General features: G+C 42.5%; 1 protein-coding gene across 1 annotated transcript in view; it reads right to left on the bottom strand.

Annotated features, from left to right (window-relative positions):
• Nucleotides 1-20,121, bottom strand: part of ankrd6b (ankyrin repeat domain 6b) — a gene marked incomplete at its 5' end in the record, with an annotated part of 30,527 nt that extends 10,406 nt beyond the window's left edge. The window contains 9 exons of the mRNA XM_080743958.1: nt 608-712; nt 4,893-4,970; nt 5,553-5,651; nt 6,597-6,695; nt 10,205-10,303; nt 11,115-11,213; nt 12,441-12,539; nt 14,769-14,867; nt 19,996-20,121. Coding sequence (XP_080600084.1) covers nt 608-712; nt 4,893-4,970; nt 5,553-5,651; nt 6,597-6,695; nt 10,205-10,303; nt 11,115-11,213; nt 12,441-12,539; nt 14,769-14,867; nt 19,996-20,121 — 903 coding nt within the window. The remainder of the gene's footprint in view (nt 1-607; nt 713-4,892; nt 4,971-5,552; nt 5,652-6,596; nt 6,696-10,204; nt 10,304-11,114; nt 11,214-12,440; nt 12,540-14,768; nt 14,868-19,995) is intronic.
• Nucleotides 20,122-22,181: the final 2,060 nt, after the last annotated feature.

Here is a 22,181-nt window from a genome sequence, read left to right as displayed (position 1 = left end):
AGACAGACAGATACAGATATCTCCATATATGGGCATAAATGGACACAGGCAAACAGATGTTCAAAACGGGTCCTATGACAACAGGTATAATGAGGTTTGCATTAAAGGGGGAACCGGCACTGTGTCTGCAACACAGTTGGAGGCACAGACAGATACTCCATATATGGGCATAAAATGGACCCAGAACTATAACTGCAGTGATCTCCATATATGGACATAAAATGGACGCCGACAGACAGACAGACAGATACAGATATCTCCATATATGGGCATAAATGGACACAGGCAGACAGATGGTCAAAACGGGTCCTATGAAAACAGGTATAATGGGGTTTGCATTAAAGGGCGGGGCATTCATTCCCTATTTACATTGTTCCGAGTTGGCCAGGTCGAGCTTCTAGTTATTATAATGGACAGAAGAGATTTTTACTTTGGGGTGAGTCAATACTTTACTTTCATAAAGTACTTTGATAAACTTCAAGCACACCCCACAGTGCCTGTTGCTGTGATGAAAAAAAGATACTAAGCTGTCTTGTGTCAAAAATGGCACAAATATCAAGCTGTGGCTGCTGTCACTGTCCTGTACTGGTGCTGTGCTGTGCTGTACCTTGCTGGGCAGCATCTCATCTCTGGGTACGGACTGGGCTCTGCCCTCTGCTTTTAGCTTGTCTCTCCTCTTCCTTACACTCCTGCCACGTGTGAAGCTCTGGACCTGAACACACACACACACACACACACACACACACACACACACACACACACACACACACACACACACACACACACACACACACACACACACACACACACACAAAGGAAATATTCAGTAGCTGATTAGAACTTAATTGGGATGGCATGATTGTTACATCCCTATGTAATTTACTATTTTTCTATATTACTATTTTCTAGTTATCCTTAGTATTACGTTACTATTGTTCCCAATATTGGTTGGAGTCCACATATACTCATACTAGTGTCAGTTTAGGTCTTGGCCTTGTGTTGGAGTGGGAGGAGACGAGACCTGAACTTGGAGGAGACCTGAGTGAGCTGAGCTTGATGGAGAGTTACACCCTGATTCCACCTGGTCCAATCACCTGCGGGGCCTCCCTACAAAAGCCTTGCCAGCCCAGAGCTCCTCGTCAGTCTGTTTCTCCCTGCCCATGGGGAAACATGCTGTCCACCTGCATAATGTCACTCACATGCTGCTGCAGCTTTGGGAGCTACTCTCTGTAGTAGTTTCCCTCTGCCATGTTAGCGTTGTAGAACCTGCTTACTGCTTAGCGTATAGCATTCTTAACTTTGTGAGCTTTGAGAACATTGGGAACTTGAACTTGACTTTGTTTAAACCCACAACTAGGTTGTGGCATTCAGCTAACACGTAGCTACCACTGCCTGCTTCTTGTAATCGCTCATGTTTTGATAGTTTAGAATAGTGTAGTTATGTTAGTTTAGAAATCTCCTGTAATTTTGATTTGGTCTAGTTTAGTTATTTAGTGTTAAAATACAAGATTAGGGTTTAGTTCTTTTTGATTGTTTCTTTGATTTGCGTGGTAGTTATTCATTTGATTTATTGTTAAAGTTGTTCCTTTTGTGTTTTCATTCATTATTTTGTAAACCGTTCCCTAAATACTCACCTAAAAGAAGTTATAATAAAAATACTTCTTCCACCTACCCTTTGCCTTACTAATGTTGCATAACCTTGTACCCCTAGACTGGGGCATGTAACATTAATAAGGCAAAGGGTTTACTGCAAAAAAGTCGGGCATTTGATTGCTGAGTGTCGTAAGCGGCAGTCGTAAGTGACAGTTTCGCGAGTCTGAAGTGGTTTCTTATTCTGGTTAAAAGTAATTGGCCCATCAGTGGGTGGATCAGTCACAAAATGGCGATGCAGGTTTTTGTGGTAGATATCACTACTTGTGAATTTGTTAATGAAGTGATATCTACTTGGTTTTGTATGTGGCGATAGTGCTATTCAGTTTAGTAATTTCATTCTGGTTAATGATCGAAGGGTTGGGTATCACGTACTAGCACTATCACTACTTGGTATGTGGTGTTATCATTACTTGGGTGCTACAGTATATGTAGTGGTAACATTACTCTGTATGTGGTGATTTCTTCACTACTCGATTATGTTGGACTTTGGTGGTCTTAGTATGTCCAACCCGGTGTTAGGTGGTTGCTACTTGGGGTTATGTAGTAATATGCATTACTCAGGGGTCTTGTGTTTTGTAATGATATTGACTACTGTTATGTAGAACTACCGTATCACTACTAGGTGCAGGGGCATCTCAATAAGGTGTTCCCTCACTAGAGAGTAGTCGAGGCTACTTCTCTGAGTATTAGGTTCTGTCTTCTGTCCATGGACAAAGTTCTTGAATATATATACCGGTCTTGAATTCTTGAACCCGCAAATGTTCCGTTTTGACCCAACTAACGGTGGGTGCTAAATGTTAGTAACTCTCCGGTTGTGAAATGTTGAATCTGCTAAGGTGACAAGTTAAGATGAAGATTTTCGGGGCAGCCTTTGGTTGACAGTTAGTTGGATTAGCTTCTGTCAAGCGATTTAACTCAGATTTTGGATTTTGGTAACACAAATCAGTGCAGGGGGAGTCTTAAACCCTAGCCCTAACCCCTCACTAGAGTGTAGTTGAGGCTCACTCTTTCGAATTTTGTGAACAGGTGGTTACTTAAAAAGGTCTGAAAGAAGCTTTTATAAATTCATACATCAATGTAAATCCTCTTAAACTCGGTACATTTAAAATCCTTTAAATTATACAAACATCAGGGGAGATGTTTGATTTTAAGGGTGGGGGTGTTACATCCCTATGTAATTTACTATTTTTCTATATTACTATTTTCTAGTTATCCTTAGTATTACGTTACTATTGTTCCCAATATTGGTTGGAGTCCACATATACTCATACTAGTGTCAGTTTAGGTCTTGGCCTTGTGTTGGAGTGGGAGGAGACGAGACCTGAACTTGGAGGAGACCTGAGTGAGCTGAGCTTGATGGAGAGTTACACCCTGATTCCACCTGGTCCAATCACCTGCGGGGCCTCCCTACAAAAGCCTTGCCAGCCCAGAGCTCCTCGTCAGTCTGTTTCTCCCTGCCCATGGGGAAACATGCTGTCCACCTGCATAATGTCACTCACATGCTGCTGCAGCTTTGGGAGCTACTCTCTGTAGTAGTTTCCCTCTGCCATGTTAGCGTTGTAGAACCTGCTTACTGCTTAGCGTATAGCATTCTTAACTTTGTGAGCTTTGAGAACATTGGGAACTTGAACTTGACTTTGTTTAAACCCACAACTAGGTTGTGGCATTCAGCTAACACGTAGCTACCACTGCCTGCTTCTTGTAATCGCTCATGTTTTGATAGTTTAGAATAGTGTAGTTATGTTAGTTTAGTAATCTCCTGTAATTTTGATTTGGTCTAGTTTAGTTATTTAGTGTTAAAATACAAGATTAGGGTTTAGTTCTTTTTGATTGTTTCTTTGATTTGCGTGGTAGTTATTCATTTGATTTATTGTTAAAGTTGTTCCTTTTGTGTTTCCATTCATTCATTATTTTGTAAACCGTTCCCTAAATACTCACCTAAAAGAAGTTATAATAAAAATACTTCTTCCACCTACCCTTTGCCTTACTAATGTTGCATAACCTTGTACCCCTAGACTGGGGCATGTAACAGATTATGCCAATTTAGTGTGTGTTTATTCATCCTAGGAGATAAATGGACTCTGCATAAACAACACACACGCATGCACACACGCACTAGCCACACAAGCATGCACATGTGCGTAAACACACACACACACACACACACACACACACACACACACACACAGTAATAAATGCATCATTTGATGATAATTATTCCTCTCAATACACAACTGGCTAGTGGCTACAAGGTTCTTGAGTTCCTGCATTGAAAACACGTCTGATGAATTTAATTATGCATGTAATTTAACATCTCTTCCCAAACTATGTTGTTTTATAATTCATTTTTTGGAGACTGGGAGAATTAATGAGTCTGGTGCTGATCTTGGAGTGAAGTCATGTGGAGGACGTGTATTCTGTGTGAACTCAGTGGAATGATGAATCTGAACATGAGCTAAACGCCTAAAGCCTCATTAACCATTTAAAAGGAATGTCCACACGCCAAGCACTATGACTGTAACTACAATATAACTGTGTTCACACTGTCATCCTTATAATTGTGGTGTGGACTCAGACATCCACTTAAAATAGAAAGCTTTTTACTATTATATTCAATGTAGTGCATGGTGTGGATGGCCCTTATAAGAACTATATACTTTACTTGGTTATACAAGAAAATACCAGGATACAAGCTCAAACATGAAGGTTTGAAATAGAAAATATCCCACCATTTCTGAATATTCAAGCCTATAATGACCAAAATAGGTATGCCAGGGCTATAGTGGTAAATGGATACTGCTGAGAATATACAAATCCATCTAAAAATGTTTTACATTGTGTAAGCATGCAGATGTCATAGCACCCCAAATCATAACTGACTGCGGACACTTCCCACTGGACTTCAAGCTACTCAATACTACTACTTCAATAGTGTGACATTTCTCTATTATAAATCCTTGTTTTGAGTGTTCTCGTGTAATATTGTAATATTTTGAAAAATCAACTTTTGCTATTCATGAGCTGTATGCCATACAAATTAAATGTTTTAACAAAAAAGGTTTGGAATAATTCACTGCATGTGCAAAGTATCTAGAATATATCTAGAATATATTTTTTAGATGGATCTGTAATATACAATGCAATGACGTAATGAACACAACACAGTCAACGCAACTGGTCCAGCTGTTGGTAGCCCTGGCACTAGAAGGTGATGTCAGACTGGGAGGCATTGGTCTCACCTGAGGGGCTTTAGTCAGGAGCAGAGCTACATCTGGATTGTTGTGATCTCTAGCCTGGTCCAATGCTGTCTGGCCTGCCTGCAGATAGAGAAACACACACAGTCAGCTTGCTATATAGAAGGATATACAGTGCATAAACCGAAAAGGCAGAGTCAGAATAAGAAACAACTTTATTATCATATCACTCATGCTAACAGACTCAGACAGAGTGTAAATTCTTCTTTTTGTGTGAAAGCTTTCAACATGACAGTTACAAGAACAGTTAGGGAAAGACAGAATAGAGTAGAAAGGAAAATGGAACAGAGATACTGTAACAGGAAGGCACAGTCAAATTAATGTCCAATATAAGGTGCATGCTAAAAAAAACTAAAGCAATGGATAGCTTGCACTATGGAAGGAAGAAATGCTTCTTGCACAGGTTGAAGACATATCCAGGCAGCATATAAAAACAGCAGCAGGTGTTTAAACAGATTATAGACCGACAGAGTGCTAAATAGAGTTCTGCGAGATGAGTAGTTGGTTGTAAAAAGCCCTAAAGAGGATAGTGCCTCCGCTGAACAGAGATGTGTGATGTTAACATTAAGTTATTAAGAGAACAGAACAAAGCTGCGGAGCATTAAAGGATGTAGAACGAACGGGGCCCGCAGGCACTCCACTCACATTGTTGCAGATGCTGCCGTCTGCTCCAGCCTCCAACAGCAGCCGCACTGTCTTCTTGTGGTTCAGAGCAGCTGCCACGTGTAGCGGTGTGTCCCCAGACTGAGACAAAACAACAGGGACAGAGAGAGAGAAAGAGAGAAATGTGTGCGCCGTAGAGAATTACTATTAATGCCTCCATGCGTCATGCTACACTAAATGCTTATATAAAGATGTATAAGCTGTACTTTAAGTAAATGCAGCAGATGCTTGTTGTTTCGAGTGACTCATGGACAAGAAAAGAGTGACTAAGAAAAGAGCATCTTCACTCTAAGATCCTGAATTTCTTTTGCGGGCGAGTGTGTGGATGCTCTTTTCTTTCCTTTTATATTTATATTTTATATATATGTTTTTTTTTTAGCTAATTGTTTTTTCTCATTAGGCCAATTAACTCCTCCCCACTCATTTCTGTCTTGTCACTGCTGTTGCACCCTACTGGCTCACCTACCAGTGAGGAGCCCCCACTGGGAGGAGAGTAGTGCCTCCATCCTACTCCTTCCATTCAACAACCCCCGCTGATGGGCGCTGCCCCAGCCCTTAGGGGTATGTGCATCGACATAGTGTACCCTCCCCACCCGTCTTCCCTCCTCGAACACGACCAATTGTGTCCTTAGACGCTTGGCCAAACTGGATGCACCACAGAGGATTTGTTAACTAGCATTTTTGAGCGGTGGTCACAACGCTCCTATACGTGGCCGTGTGTGTGGGTATGTCTGTCTGTCTCCGTGTCTGTCTGTCTGTCTGTCTGTCTGTAGCCTGCAGTAACCTTTTCTGACCACACATGTTAAGGGAGGGGCGCTGTTTTTCAGGCCAGGCCAGACCAGGCACACACACACACACACACACACACACACACACACACACACACACACACACACACACACAGGGGGGAAGGGGGGGGGGACCACCGCTCAGTTCACACGGGTGTGATTTTAAGTCCCAGCGCTGCTCGGCCGAGCCTCATGGTGAGTGGTGTGTTTTTAATCGTACATTTCAAGCCTTTCTTACCAGGTTCTTCTCTGACACGGAGCAGAAGGCCCCCAGGAGGATGCGGAGCATGGCCACATGGTTGTAGCGGGCCGCTACATGCAGACACGCATCCCCAACCTGAAACCAACCACAACATCCACCAGTTAGAAGAGGTTAGCTCCAAAAGGACACAACATTCCATGTTCATCTATTACAGTATTTAACCACTTAAACCCGACTTTGTTGAGCGGGGTCCCCAAGTGGTCTGTCCTTGGCCACCCCCTCCTTTGTTTTCCTCTACAAATCTGTTCACCAAAAATAGCAGTTGTACTGCTGTACAAGCTCACAACGCGATTTGAGTTTGTAGATCTGCTGATTAACATTTAGCGGCATGCCCAGAATAAGGACAGTAGAGTTTTTAAAAAAAATAAAAAGGATAGACAGTATGTCAATGATGGATCACAACAAATATCTTACATATACAGTATTGAACACTAAGACTGCTTCTCTTTTTTGTATTTTCTCCACAATGTATTCCAATTCCCCCATGTCTCTGTCGAGCCAACCCGTACTTGTTGTTCTTGGGGAGGGTGTAGACAACCACAGGTCTCCTCCTATACACGCAGGAGTCACCAGCCGCTTCTTTTCACCTGACAGTGAGGAGTTTCCCATGCTATCCCTCCCAGTTCCGCTCCCTGTTGAACAGGCGCCAACCTGGCTTGTTAGTGGCCGTGCAGGGCTGGAGGAAACCTGTGTTGTGGTTGTTTAAATGTAAGGGTGTCTATATGTCTGAGTGCATAACAACAGAGCTATGGAAACAAAAGGGTGTTCCCATAGGGTGGGTCCTTTGTTTTTATTGGGCGAGCTATCTAAACGCACCTTAATCCAAAGCGCAAGAATGATATAACGAGAGAGATTCACAGGTAACCCATGCCATTATTAGACCCAAGCCGGTGCTGCTTCTCAGTTTGAGACAGATTGAAGGTAGTTTAAACCCAAGTTTATTTAGTTAATTCGTTTTGGGAATTTTCATCTATAACGATGAAAACTTTAAATACTGCATCATGGTTGTATGCCTTTGCCAGCCAGTTGCATTTACATTCGTGTCTGGCCAGACTCATATGCCGAAGTATACCGGTATGTAGTGAATGAAGCCTTTGAAGGTATTTAATGAATGTGTTTGTGGGGTCACAGTGAACTTGACCTTTGACCTTTGACCACCTACTTCTAATCACTTCCCCCTTGAGTCCAAGTGGACGTTTGTGCCAAATTCCCAGCAGGCGCTCCTGACCATACGGCATATTCAGGAGGGTGGGACATGCAGACATGCAGACATGCCTCCAGCCACGGCTGTTGGCAGACAAAGGCATGAATAGGGATGCCAGGTGGAATGTGGTTCATTAGCCATGGTTAGGTATTCAAAACAGCACACAGCTGTCACAGGGGGTATGCACTGGGATTCCTTTTTAATTCAAGGACCCAGGATTTTATATACATTAGGACAGACCCCCATTTCATACAATTGTTTCATCTTTGAGATACCAATCTACAAAAATGGAAAATCCTTTGTGTTAATTCAACTTTGAGAGTGTACAAATGGAACCACATTTGTAGACCACTGGTTCCCAAACATTGGGTGGGGACCCATTTGTCGGTCGTGGACACATTTTTATGGGTCCCTTTATTTTTGGTTTCCTACTTATTATTTCAAAACATGTTCTGATATCTACAAGCTCACAATTGTGGCGTGAAGTGACGCGTTGTGAGCTTGCAGATCTGCTGTTTTCACTAGTTTGGGTCCCAGGCTAATTTCTTTTAGCTAAAAAGTTTGGAAACCACTGAAATAGACCCGTATTTCTGGACCCCTGGTGGTCCTCGAAACTGATGTTGAGAACCACTGTCTAGGGGACAGTGCAATCCCCCCTAGACCAGGGCTGTGCTGCATGATTACATTCATGCGAGCACAGGCAACGTTTGAAGTTCAGATGCACCACAAGGTGTTTTATAATGAAGTACCTTTGCAAAAGGCACTGTGTGTGCAGTGGGCTGTGGAGAGGAAGCTGTCAACCTGGATTTGCGGGATAAAGGCAGCCAGGCGAAGGAATTGTTTTTTCACATTTGTTTTGAAATAGTTTTACATTAAATCACAACATCCTGAACATGCTATTAACCTTGCCAGGATTTTCCACACAACAGAAAACCTGGTTGTCTTTGCAGACAACAGACAACAGGCAACAGACTAGCGTGATCTGGTCTAGGCCAGGCCTACTAGTATGGGTGTCACAATGTTATAGTTCCCCCACATGAATGCCAAATTGAGAAGCCTGGTAAATGGTATACCATAAAACATGGGCATACGCTTACACTTTTTTTTTTAAGTTGAGCTAACCCTAAAATTATGACACATCTGACAGAGGGGAATCATTTTGAGGAGCACGGGTGCTCTTATTTCCACTCTTGTTTCTGGCACCCTGGTGACGCAAAATGATATCCACTCGAGTTTAGACCATAATATGGTCAACTCGTTTTCAGATATCATTTTGACAGGACAAGAGAAACTCTGCCCTTTGTCTCAACAGGCACTCACTCAGTTCTTAGACTGGTCCATAACCCAACATTGCTCAGAGCCCCTGATTGCAGGAGATACAGTGTTCATAAAAGATGATGTCTATATTTAAAGAAATTGCACTGTGTATGCAATCTCTGCATCCCTGACTACTGTAACTGACAGGTTGCTCCACACCAGCAATAAGGCTGCTTACATAAACACATGAACCCTCGAGTCCCTATTCTGGGCATGTCAGGCTAGGGCTCCACCAAAAAGACGGCGCCGTGCCTGCGTCAGACGGTGTCAAATAATGAACCGGGCGAATTTGAGCGTCCGACGTCAAGCAGTGGAGCACCCTTCATTAATTCAAACTGGAGCGTTCCCAGCGTTGATGTTGACGAGACGCTCAACACGCCCGATGGAGCCAGAGGGTTAGGGAAGACTTTCTAGAAGTTCTGTGCCTTGCTCAAAGACACTTTGAACATCCATATGACTGATGATCAAACCTTTGACCTTCCAGGTATGACAATGTCTCCAGCCAACAGGCCTTCCCGCCACCTTACAGCAGTGATTCTCAAAGCGGAGGGGCGGCGTCCACAGCTAAATTGTTCATACTGTACAGTACCATATATATTTCCAAATAGTAGCCAAGGCGTTTAATACTCAAAGCCTTTAAAATAACCTATTTGTAGCTATTTGCAACAGGCTTTTATTTATATTTGCCCCGCCTGCGCCGGGCCATTTATTTGGTTACAGTTCGCCAATTGGTGTTAAGAAGTGGGATTATTAAACGCCATGGAAAGGATCGAAGAAGAAGTCAGAGAGATTGAAGGCTTGCTGGCACATCTAATAGTGGACATTAAACAGATAGAAAATGCTTGACATAAAACATATGCCAGCCAAAATTACACTCCCAGTGGAGCATATCTAATGTGTCCATTCAATACAGGACCCGCGACAGGAGGGGCTATTCCGTTTGTTTGCATTTGTACACTCCCTCAGTTATGGGGGTCTGTGGCCTAAACTAAAGCATAACAAACTAGGGATCCGTGAAATTAAAACGTTTGAGAACCACTGCTTTACAGTACACGGAACTTACAAGATTCTTGCTGTCAGGTCTGGAGCCTCCCAGTAGCAGCACCTTGGCACTCTGAGCATGTCCGTTCTGACAGGCTAGGTGGAGCGCTGTGTTTCCTGCCTGAGGGAAGGACAGACAGAGAGAGAGAGAGAGAGAGAGAGAGAGAGAGAGAGAGAAAGAGAAAAGAGGGAGAAGGAAGAAGAGACAAGGGAGAGAGGTAGAAGAGACGAGGGGGAGACAGAAGAGAAAGAGCGGGAATAAGGGAGAGCAGGAAGAGAGACAGCGGAAAATACGAATCAGCAACAGGAGAGATGAACGAGAGAGAATGGAGTAGAGAGCAAATAACGGTGAAAGGAAGAAGAGGTGGAGAAAAGGGATGACAAGAAATAAGAGTGACGACGAGGCAGAGAAAATGGACAGAGTGAGAGATCAGAGAAAGAAAGTAAAGCCAGAATGCATTAATTGCCATCCAACTATAAATCCATTTGACAGAAACAGGCTTTCACTGGGTTATGATTATCCAGAATACTTACTACACACATCCAAATGCATCCATTTAATCATAATGACATAAACCCATTGTGGCATCATGGCATAATTATGATATGAGACTAGATATTACCTGGGATAAATAAATAAAAAGGTAATTGTAATAATATTATCATGATATATTATATATCCACACATTATGTATTATTTATTCCAACACATACACACCCTAGTCTTAAGAGTAAGGTTTGGTCATCATAGCCATATTACTAATCATCTCTCAGCATTTTCTTCTGAATTTCTTCTGAAAGCACCATAATATTGTGACATTATCGATTATGGAGGTATCCATCCAAACTGTTTTGGATATACCTGTATATATTTCTTTTTTTCAATAAGGCCCATTCCTAGCAGAATCCAGTAGCTGACGCTGTAGAATTACCTTGTTCTTGGCATGGACGTTGGCACCAGCCTTCACCAGCAGTTTGACGGACTGACTGAAGCCATGCCAGGAGACCTCATGCAGGGCAGTGTTTCCATCCTGTCACAGCACAGGCTGAGTTAAAAACACTCCACTGCCAACAACCAAGCACACACAACTTTTTAGCTTCAGACCCAAGAGAGAAATATGGACCCAAATTGAACAAAGAATCCATTATGAATTAACGATTTAAGCCCTATTTAGTAGTGAATATGGCTGCTATATCTCCTATTTTCACAAGTTCTTAATAGTTCTTTAATTCAATTGATTTGTTAGGCCTGTGACTTCCTGAACAGTGTCCTTTTGGTTCAATGTGTCAAGGATTTTATTGACACATTGAAGTGAAATTCTTGTGTTTCGAGGCTTCCTCAACAGTGTGGAGAACATTGTAGTAGTACCATTAATAAGAATAGACGACAGGGAATAAAATAGGCTTAAAGGATGACTTCGACACTTTTCAACCTTGTCTGTGTGTTTTTAGTAAACTGCATTCATGCCAAAATGAGCCACTTTACTTCAAATTAAAAAATATTTTAGGGATATCATACTAAAGGATGACAAAAGCCTTGATATAGTGGCAAAATGGTCCTTTGAGTGGTAAATAATAATAATTAAACCAGTGTGTAAGGCACTGTAAGAATGAGTCCAGGCTGTGCTCTAGTGCACTGAGCACACTACTCTATTCTGTTGCACTATCATGTTCTAGAGAGTCTTTCTGCTCAGGGAATGAGGTTAAGCAGATTATACACACAATGTTTTCCCTACAGCTTGTCAAATAGCTCTGATGCCAGCTGACATTCTGATGGCTTTCCAGTTCCGTCATTTCCCGCAACGTAAAAGCCAACAGTGTACGTGTGTGTACGTGTACGTGTGTGTGTGTGCGTGTGTGTGTGCTTGTTTCTGTATGCCTGTGCAACTGACTTTGGTGTGGGTCTGCGTATGTGCGTTTGCCTCTGTGTGTCTGATTTCATGCATGATTGCGTTTACGTGTGATCGCAATCGCATGCATGGCATTGCTATCGGGCAGAAACCTCCATACAGTAGTTCAACTTTTAATGTTTTTTTTTTTTTTTTTTTTATATAACTCAATTCCTTACTTAACTTTTGAAATACTATAGGTTCAGGCCTACTGCACCGCCCAAACCTAACAAGAGCTTATGACTAAATAATAATAAGTACTTTGGATACAGTGGAATACAGGTTATTTTTCCCATTTCCTGAACAGAAACTGTTTTGGACATACAAGGTTCCCACCCAATGATGTTTCTCTGGCCCATAGATACGTACCTTGTCCTGTCTGTCCAGAGCACAGCCTTCCTGGATGAGGGCAGAGATGACATCGTTGTTTCCCACCACCGCGGCCCGATGGAGAGCCGTCTGCTCCCCCTAACCAGGTAGGAATGGGATAATAATCGTTATTATTGTTTATCCTGATAAAAAACACTCACAATAATCGCATCGTAGAGATCTAGATTTATTGTAAAATTATCCTCCGTCATGCAATGGGATCGATTCACCTTTTATTTGCAGAGATGCATATCTAGTAGCACTTAAACCCTCTAACCCTATAATTGGTCAAATGGACCTGGAAATAATGTTGACACTGTCTTTTCTTCACTCTCTACCAAATCTCTTTGCCAAAAAATAGCTGATCTACAAGCTCACACTGTGTCGTGTTGCGACACATTGTAAGCTTGTAGATCTGCTGTTTTTGGCAAATGTTCCGCCCCAGGATAATGGATGCTGGGTATATTTTGATTATCGCGATAATATCGTAAGTCGCAAATTCTTTGGTCATAATAATCGTGACATGAAATTTTCATATCGTCCCATCCGTATAACCAGGAGCAAAAAACAACAACACAACCGCTCAGCCATGCTGCACGTGTCAAAGTCAGCTACTCAGCAATTTATGAATATATGAAAGCAGCAGTGGCAAAATCAACTACAAACAAGTGTGCAAATGGAACCAAATGGACCAGAATTAAATGACCACTGAGGATTTTACAGTGTACTGTCGATTGGTGTCCCAGAGAAAAAAAAAAGAAAAAAAAAAGATCCTATCAAATGGGCGTACGACGTACATGGCCTAAAGCGTGATTCCCTCCGGGCGCGATAACTATAAGTTATAGTCATTGTGAACACTGCCATCCACTTGACAATTTAAAACTATACTTTTTATAGTTATAAAGTGAATGGCCCTTAATAAAGTACGTACTTTATTAAGGGCTATAAGTAAGGGCCTAAGATTAGATGAAACTAAAATAAAAGAGAAGGTTCACATCTAGGCCCATGCCTCAATAAATGGAATCCCTGGGCATGCAGAGCAGATTAGCGGTGAGTGACACTTAGCCGGCCAGGTTCGCCGGGAGAAAGAGCAAAGAGTGATGCTTTCCGTGAGAGAGTGGAAGAGGAGGAGGAGGCGCAGGACGCGAGGTTCCCTCATTCCAAGCTAATAAAAGAGGGCTTGCTGAAACATTTGACGTGTGCAGCTGCAGTAGTAATAGTAGCAGTATTTTTAACCACTTCTACCCTATAGCGTCCCTATTCTGGGCACGCCAAAACTCAAAGGAGGTGAACATTCGCCGCAAAAATATGATCGACGACCCTTCACAGGAATCACAGCGCTTTACAATGTACCTCACATTCACCCATTCACACACTGATGCCGGAGGAAACCATGTAAGGCACCAACCTGCTCAATGGGAGCAGGTGTTCAGTGTCTTGCTCAAGGACACTTCGACATGCAGCCTGGAGGATCCAAAGATCAAACCTTAAAGGTGATACACCATGCATTTAAAAAGTATTTATGTCATATTGTTTATGTCCCAAAAAACGTTTTTCAAAAGGTTTGAGGCTAAATTACCAATCCTGAATAGAGAGCCTCTCATTTTTGAATGGCTCTCAGAGCATTTTCAGCTGCAGCAAATCTGGACAGCCTGTTTTGAGAACCCGTGGGATGCTTTTAACCTCCACCTTCCCAAAACCAGAAAAAGACACAACGGTCTGAAATGGGACTTTGTGAGGATAGAAGGTGCTAGTGGGACCCCAAAAAAAGGTTTTAAAATAGGAAAAGTGAATTTTCATGGTGTATCACCTTTAAACCTTCTGTTTCCCAGCCTGGAAACCAGACTAATCTGCCATTGCAAAAAAAAGGGGCATAAAAGAATGCCCTCACCAGATTTGGTCTGGCTCCACTCAGTTCTGATGGGATTTCACTCTCCAAAGTAGTGAGGGACCAATCAGGGCCCAGTATGCAAATATGGGGAAGGTTTATCACCAGAGGCATGTTTTCAATCCGCCCCTTGAAAATGAAGGTTCCATAAAGCAATTCCAGACTAATATCTACACAGTGATTTCCTGGTTTGGTCAAAGCAGAGACCATATACAACGCACCGATTTCCTTCCGCAGCAAGGGTGGCTCTCCGTGTCAGTTTAGCGTGTGGTGCCTAAAAGTCAGCTACTCCCTTATCAAGTCTTAGAGTTGATATAACAGGTATCAGCCCTATGGGCTGCTGTATCAGATATAACCCTCTCTGCCCTTTTAGTCAGAGTGGTGAGTAAAGTGCAAGCTTGCAGGATGGGAACGTGGAGGTGAAAGGCAAGGCTACTTACGTCGTCTTGGATGTCCAGGTCACAGCCGGCTTTGAGGAGGATACGCACCACCTCGATGTGACCCTTGTAGGCAGCCAGGTGCAGGGGACTTCTGCCATACTGCACAAATACACAGACAGGACGCTCAATCAGCTGATGCTATCATTGTGTGTGTGTGTGTGACACACACACACACACACACACACACACACACACACACACACACACACACACACACACACTAGGGATGTGACAATAATCGATCACTATTATCGTTTATCGTGATAAAAAACACTCCGTTATGCACTGGGATCAATTCACACACACACACACACACACACACACACACACACACACACACACACACACACACACACACACACACACACACACACACACACACACACACACACACACACAGACACAGCAAGACCTACCAACCCCGTGTCACAAACAGAGTTCCAGTGTGCAAGCGAGTCAGATATTGCCATCTAGTCATGGCTGGCAACACAGAAGTGTTCAATGTGATGCGATGTGTACGTAATCCATTGTAACAATGAGCATGGACTGAAATACTTATGCTTAATCTACTCATACATGCTACGGCATGTCAAACATGCACATCACATCTGGTGACGTTTAGCCATGCAGGGTATAAGCCCCCCTGCATTCAGTGGAGGATGAAGTAGTACTCAGATTATTTTACTTAAGTAAAAGTACCAATACCACAAATTACAAAGATACTCTGTTATAAGTAAAAGGCCTGTGATCTTAAGTCAAAAAGGACTCAAATTGTTTTACGGTAATTATAATCCACATCTGCAAAGTAACTAGTACCGGGTAACTACATTTTTCAAATAGCAGTAGTGGAGTAAAAAGTACAATAATTACCTCTGAGGTGTAGTGGGCTAGAATTATAAAGTACTGGAAAATGGACATACTCAAGTAAAGTACTTAGTTACTATCCACCATGCAGGGGATAAGCCCTGTATTCTCTTGGTCTTAGGCCAATAACATATGGATTTGTGGGCGGGCTGTAGAAGAAAACAGGGTCACTAAACTCGTGATGAGACCTTTATCTTCCTATAAATATACATATACCACAATGATCTGCCTCTGTACAGTCACTTTGGTCTATCTCTGTCTCCTGTTTGTCTCTGCCTGTGTTTTATTTTCTGTTAATGTTCGATTGTCTTTTCGGTTTTATTTTGGAAGTTATGTTTTGTGTTTCCCAGCTTTTGTCATTAGATGTCTTGTCTTTATCCACGTGCAATTGTTTCCAATACGTTGCTGGCAACTGCGAGGTGGGTATAACTGCAGTAATAGTCTACCTGTATATATACCAGACCATTCAGTGTTAGTTTCTTGTTTTGTGGATTGTTTTTACTTGACACTTGTTTCGGATACGTTTTGTATTTTGCGGATTACCTGCCTGGATTTCCTCCCCGCCCGTATCATCTCCCTGTAAGCTTTGTTTTCTTTCTGTGCGTGAATAAATAAATACACATCTACATGCACAAGCAGTATAAGGTGTATGAAAGAACAAATGTAAACACCAGTGAATTCATCCGTAACGCATGCCCTTTCTTCCAGATTACAATTCTCCTTGACAGGATTAGCATCAAGTGCTCCGAGCACATCCTGACATCCTGAACGTCATATCCAAGTTAATGGACTCTGCTTAACTAAATAAAAGGAGACTGATGAAGCAGGATGTCAGCGTGCATAGCATCCCTTGAAACATGAAACGGCATTCCTGCCCGGATTGTGGCAATCGCCGGTAAGACAGTGTAAATACTCTTTAGTCACGCGTCAAGTATATATTCCCACAAACGATCAAGCACAAGACCCATGACACCAGGGGTTCTCAAAGTGCAGTCCGGGGATCCCCAGGGGTCCTCGATGGGGTTCCATGGGGTCCCCAGCTAAATGTTTTAATATAAAATAACTACTAAATCTGTCAGTATCCAGTGTGTTAACCCTATTTATAATTTGGCTTTTTGAAAATAGGTGATCTATAATGTCACAAAGCGTCGTGATATAACATGTTGTAACTTTGGAGAACATTTTTTAGAAGATTTGAAGAATTCAGAATAATGTATTTAACACATGGGGGGTCCCTGCCAAATACATATTAATTTGGGTGTCCTTGACGTGATAATGTTAGAGAAAGCACTTCATTACACCTTGTGTAATGTGTATAATCTCAGTGAAGGGGTTGGTGTTTGAGGGCGCGGCGTGGCTCTGCCTGGCATTCATGTGGATCCCGGGTTGAGTTACACAGGGCCTGTGTTGGACCACTGCCATCATCCAGTCTCACAACAGCAACAGTCAGGCCAGCGGGAGGGAGGCTTTACTGTCTCATACACCACTGAAGATTTAACCGGTGTGCTTGACTTTATATCTTTTTTATTGTTTTAATCATTGACATACAGTATATAGAGGTAAACCTTTGCACCTGAGCTTTGTGTGTGTCTGTATGGCAGAACGTGAATTGGTTTAATACAGCCTCCTGCTTTATACTGTAACTGATTCCATTTTAAGCCTGATTTATACTTAAAGGGAGGTGTAAGTCATGCTCTTGTTCAAATAAGTGTTTTCAGAAACAGAGTCTATCCATCTCTCCAGCTCTTTAGGAACTAGAAAATACATTTCAGATACCAATATCATCCAAGCAGGAAGAATTCATACAGAATACAGGATAACAAGTGAAGATGAAACCAAACAATAATCAGACAATTGGAACTGTCTGGAACAATGTACATTTTAACTTGACGTATGGGTTCTCTCTCCTGTCCTGACTGGATGAAACCGGTGGCCCACCCGAAAATGTGTTTTCTTTATACCAAAGAGCTGGAGAGATCGGGATATTTGTTTTACTACCAAAAATATCACTTACACCTCCTTGTTTCATCTATCTGCTATTAGATCTTGTATTTTCTGCTTTCAGCGTTGCCGTTCAGTGTATTTCGGACAGCTTCTCAGACACAAGCCATGATGATGTGACAGTCAGTTTTACACCAGATTTCCCCCAAAACAAGCTCTTTTCATCCCTCTTCCAAAGCAAAGGAATGTTTCAGCTCAGTCTTTGTGGGTGGATTAAGCCTTTACGGTGGCCTTCTGCCAAAACCAAGGCCAGAACCGAAACCCACCGGAATGGAACAGAGCCAGATGGAATATTGTTTTACCTGTTAAAAAGCCAATAAACCGCTGATTCATCTGTCTGTCTGACTATCCATATGCCTGTCCATCTATACTTACCTAACTTGTTGATAGCTTTTAAAAGAAATACATTGTACCAATAATGTATATGAGATGGGGGGAAATAATTGCATTGAGGTAAAGATAAATAAAAGATACTAAAAACATTCTAACCATTTAAACTTTATCTATACTTTGCTGTGCAACAGTGTGGCGAATATAGACAATCAAGAATTCAAGCTAAGAATGCAAAGATTCAGCAAAAAAATAGAACATTTTGCAAAAAACTGAAAAACATTCAGTTAAAATAGAGAACTTGTACAATGTGCTCAAGCTTGTGCTACAAGCTCACATTGCAATGTGCTGTAAGCTTGTACAGTCTCCAACTTCTGCTATCTGACGTACAACAAAGTATATAGGATTTTGTTAACACATTGGGTGCCCCAAGATTGAGCCCCATTTATCCCCTCTCGATGCCCAGACCCACCACCATTGTATTGAATACGGCCCTGCTGCGTCAATGCATGCGTCATGACGTCACTTGGTCACATGACCAAGTGACGGATGTTGTTGTGTAACATACTGTAAGGGCTAGTGTTGATCATAGCTGTTGATTGCCGATCAAAAGTTGGTCATTTTGCCGCAGCCTGCCACAGTTTTAGCCATAAAACAAACATCAGAGATAAAGGGCGTTAAAGATGGGAAATGCATTGGAGTATATGGAGAAAAACGTCCGCGCAATGCTCTCAGCGTCGATTCGAAGCAAACCGCGGTGAATGAGCTACATCCCGGCGTAGCCCCGACCTTACGGTGAGATTTAAAGTTGTCACTGTAAATACAGTAAACGCGGCAAACGCGTCGTGAGGCTCCAGCGACATCAAAGAGTTTGACGCGTGGGCACCCGCTGAGTTAATGTCGTCATCAGCGCCCACACCATAGGTGGGGTTGGCGATAGGGCCTTTCTGTGTGGAGTTTGCATGTTCTCCCCGTGTCTCCTAGGGTAGATACCCTCACAAAAACATGCAGTAATCCTGGTCTCTATAATGCCTCCCCCTGGCCAGCCCAGGTTTACATAGGCAATTGGCACTGGGTGAAAATGGGTTACAGAGAAAACACCAGCTCCTTAAATTGGTTGGCATCACACTGGCGGATGTAAAGATAAGGAGTGAGGAGATCAGAGGGATTGACCCACATTCTAGCATTACTGCTTCAGGTTCAGTTTTAGGTTACGTTGCTACTGCACATACAACGTCACATCGTGCACATCTGGACATAAACATAAGATAAGATAAGATAAACCATACCACATTGTTACAGATAAAGCCAGATATGTCCTTGGTCGTGTGACGAAAATAGCTGATCTACAAGCTCACAATGGGTCACAGATGTGATGCATTGTGAGCTTGTAGATCTGCTATTTTCACTATATATTTTTTGTTTGCCTATAATGACATGCACAAAATGGGGACGACAGGTTGAAAGTGCAAGTCCAATTAAATGTGTAATTTTCTACCGAATGTGAAACAAATGGTTGTGTTCTGCTGTGCAGCCTGGCTGGCTGAAGTGTGGCCTGTGCAGCCAGCTGTGTAATAGTGGCACAGCTGACTTTTAGCTGTTGCCCAGATGGAAGGCACTGACAAAGCCTTTCGCACACAAGTGCCACACATAACACACACTGCCTGGAACAGCCACAGAATCCCCCTGTGGCCTTGTGCTGGACTCCAGGTCCACAAGCAGTCCCTTTCATCTCACCGTCCATAAACATGTCAACTCTAAAAGGTCCATTGCCCAAACATGTGAACGTGATGATGTAACTTAACTATCTCCTAGACCTAGGCCATTTAAGGTGAGTGTCCTTGTAGGACCCTGGCTTGGACATCAGAGTTGAGGTGGGTTAGAACGGGCACTGAATATTAACCACTATCAACCTGGTGTGCCTATTGGGGGCACGTCATTGATTAAAGGCTACTGTAAGGATCTGGTTCTAGATTGGCTGCCGGTATTTCTGCAATTTGTTGATATGCACAACTCAGTCTATTCCACCCACCTTGGTGACGGCTACTTTGGCTCCCTTGTTGATGAGCTGCACCACATTGTCGGCCTGGCCCTTGTGCGAGGCTATGAGGAGGCGCTCGGAGAGTGCGAGGACCGCCGCCGCATCCTGCTGGCTCATGAAGCACGCGCGGGAGTGACGCTACCGCTGTCTCCAGACGCGCTGCGACCACGGAGGGCGGGAGAGGGGAGGGAGGGAGGGAGGGAGGGGGAGGCTGTGACGGAGCTCCTCCGTCGACCCTCTAACTCATGATGAAGACTTCCAGGCAGGAGAGGTGCCCAGCGTGGAGACCAGCGGAGACGGAGACGAGAGACTCCTACGTCTGATCAGAGTGCTGCCGTTAGAGTGTCCAAAAAACGCCCAGGAGTCCTCCTCCCCTTCATCCTCTCAGCGGCCTAGGAAGAGAACAGGAAGCACATGGAATGATAACATGTCCGCACGTGCTCCTGGTAGCCTGGCAAACAGGAAAGCACGGGGGGAACAGAGGCATTGTGAACCCAGTTTCTAATAACAGCCCGTTTGGAGAATGGTTACCAACGGCTACGCGACGGAAATGCTGCCTCTGGGGGATGAAAGATGGTGAAATGAATATGAGAGCTTGAAATGTTATCACATAACCCCCCCCCCCTCCCCCCATGGCGTCTGCCATGGGCAAAATGGATGATGTTAAATTACTCTATGAAAGTGATGAAAGAACAGTGACAACAAATGGAGAGATTGCAATCATTATTATTATCACATTGGGCAGGCAGAGACCTTGTACGTCCAATAAATAAATGGAGAAAATATGTTCCAATGGATCCAATTTATTATTTAGTCAAGTTATTCTTAATATTTTTGATTTGTGAAATATTTATAAAACCCAGAGACATACACTTTGAAGATACTTTGATGACAGGCTCACAAGCTGTAGATCTGCTATTTCTGTTACTTTTTCACAACACTGTCATACAACAAAATATAGAGCATCGATTTATGTGGGGGAAAAACAGATTGAAATATGGAGCTAAAATATATCTTCCCAACAGCAATGATATGCGTACCACTCCCTGATACTGTATATTCAGATCAAACGTTAAATATTACAAATGAAACATCATAAAAACCGTCTTTTGTAGATAATCCTCCACCATGGTGCCGCGTCCCCACATAAACCTGACAACCACTTTATAGCCATTTCGTGACAGGCCTCCAAAGCGTCTGCATCAGTATGAACTATTTTATGAATACTAAATCCATGCACAGTCTTGTCTGGTCCACAACGGCGGCACAGAGACCATCTGTGGTAGAGACAGACCGACACCGTTATTGGCAATTATGCAGCTGGTGTGTTTCGATTTTTAACCACTTTCAATATGGGGTCGTTCCTATTTTGGACATATCATTATAGGCGAAGATTTTCTAAACCTTTCGATGGCTTTCTTCAAAAGATTTTCAAAAATAGCAGATCTACAAGCTTACAATGTGTCACTTTTTTTTTAAATACTTTATTGCAGGTTATACAATACATGTCATTCATCTTATCCACAGTAGCTTACAAGATTTTCACTTGTTTAATATATCCTGCATTTTTTTCTTTTTTTATACACAAACAGAAATTATCACAAAAAGAAAATAGAGAGAAAAAGAAAAGGAGAGATAGAGTAGAAATAAGAGAGAGGGGGGCAGGTTTCCTGTATACTCCTGAAACTACTTTTACCCTTCATGTAAAATTTCTGAGTCCAGTTTCTTTGAAATTCATTTTCACAATTTCTAGTAAGTAATTCTTTCCATCTCTTAAATCTCTTCATTCAAGAAATGGAATGTGTCACATTTTGAATTTATGATTTTTGAAAAACTTGAATCATTCAAAATATTAGTCAAAAACATCAGTAATCAGTGGACTCACTGAAATCGCGATCGGCTTCTGCACAAAACCCTTTCTCCTTTTTTATATTAACCAATTGAACCCTAGCGTCCATATTCTGACCTTTAGCCAAAAATAGCAGATCTACAAGCTCTGCCTGTGTGAGGTGTTGTGAGCTTGTAGGTCAGCTATTTTTGGCAAAGAGGTTTCGTGTAGAGGGGAAAAGGAGCAGACTAAGCATAGAGTGAAAGGTCAAGTATTGACGGTTCAAGTGGTTAAATATCTGAAAACACAAATTTACATGAATCCAAAATATACTGATGAATGTACTGTC

Source organism: Nannobrachium achirus (assembly GCF_963921795.1).
Source record: "Nannobrachium achirus genome assembly, chromosome: 16".
Taxonomy (NCBI): Eukaryota; Metazoa; Chordata; class Actinopteri; order Myctophiformes; family Myctophidae; genus Nannobrachium; species Nannobrachium achirus.
This window is presented reverse-complemented; position numbering and strand designations above follow the sequence as displayed.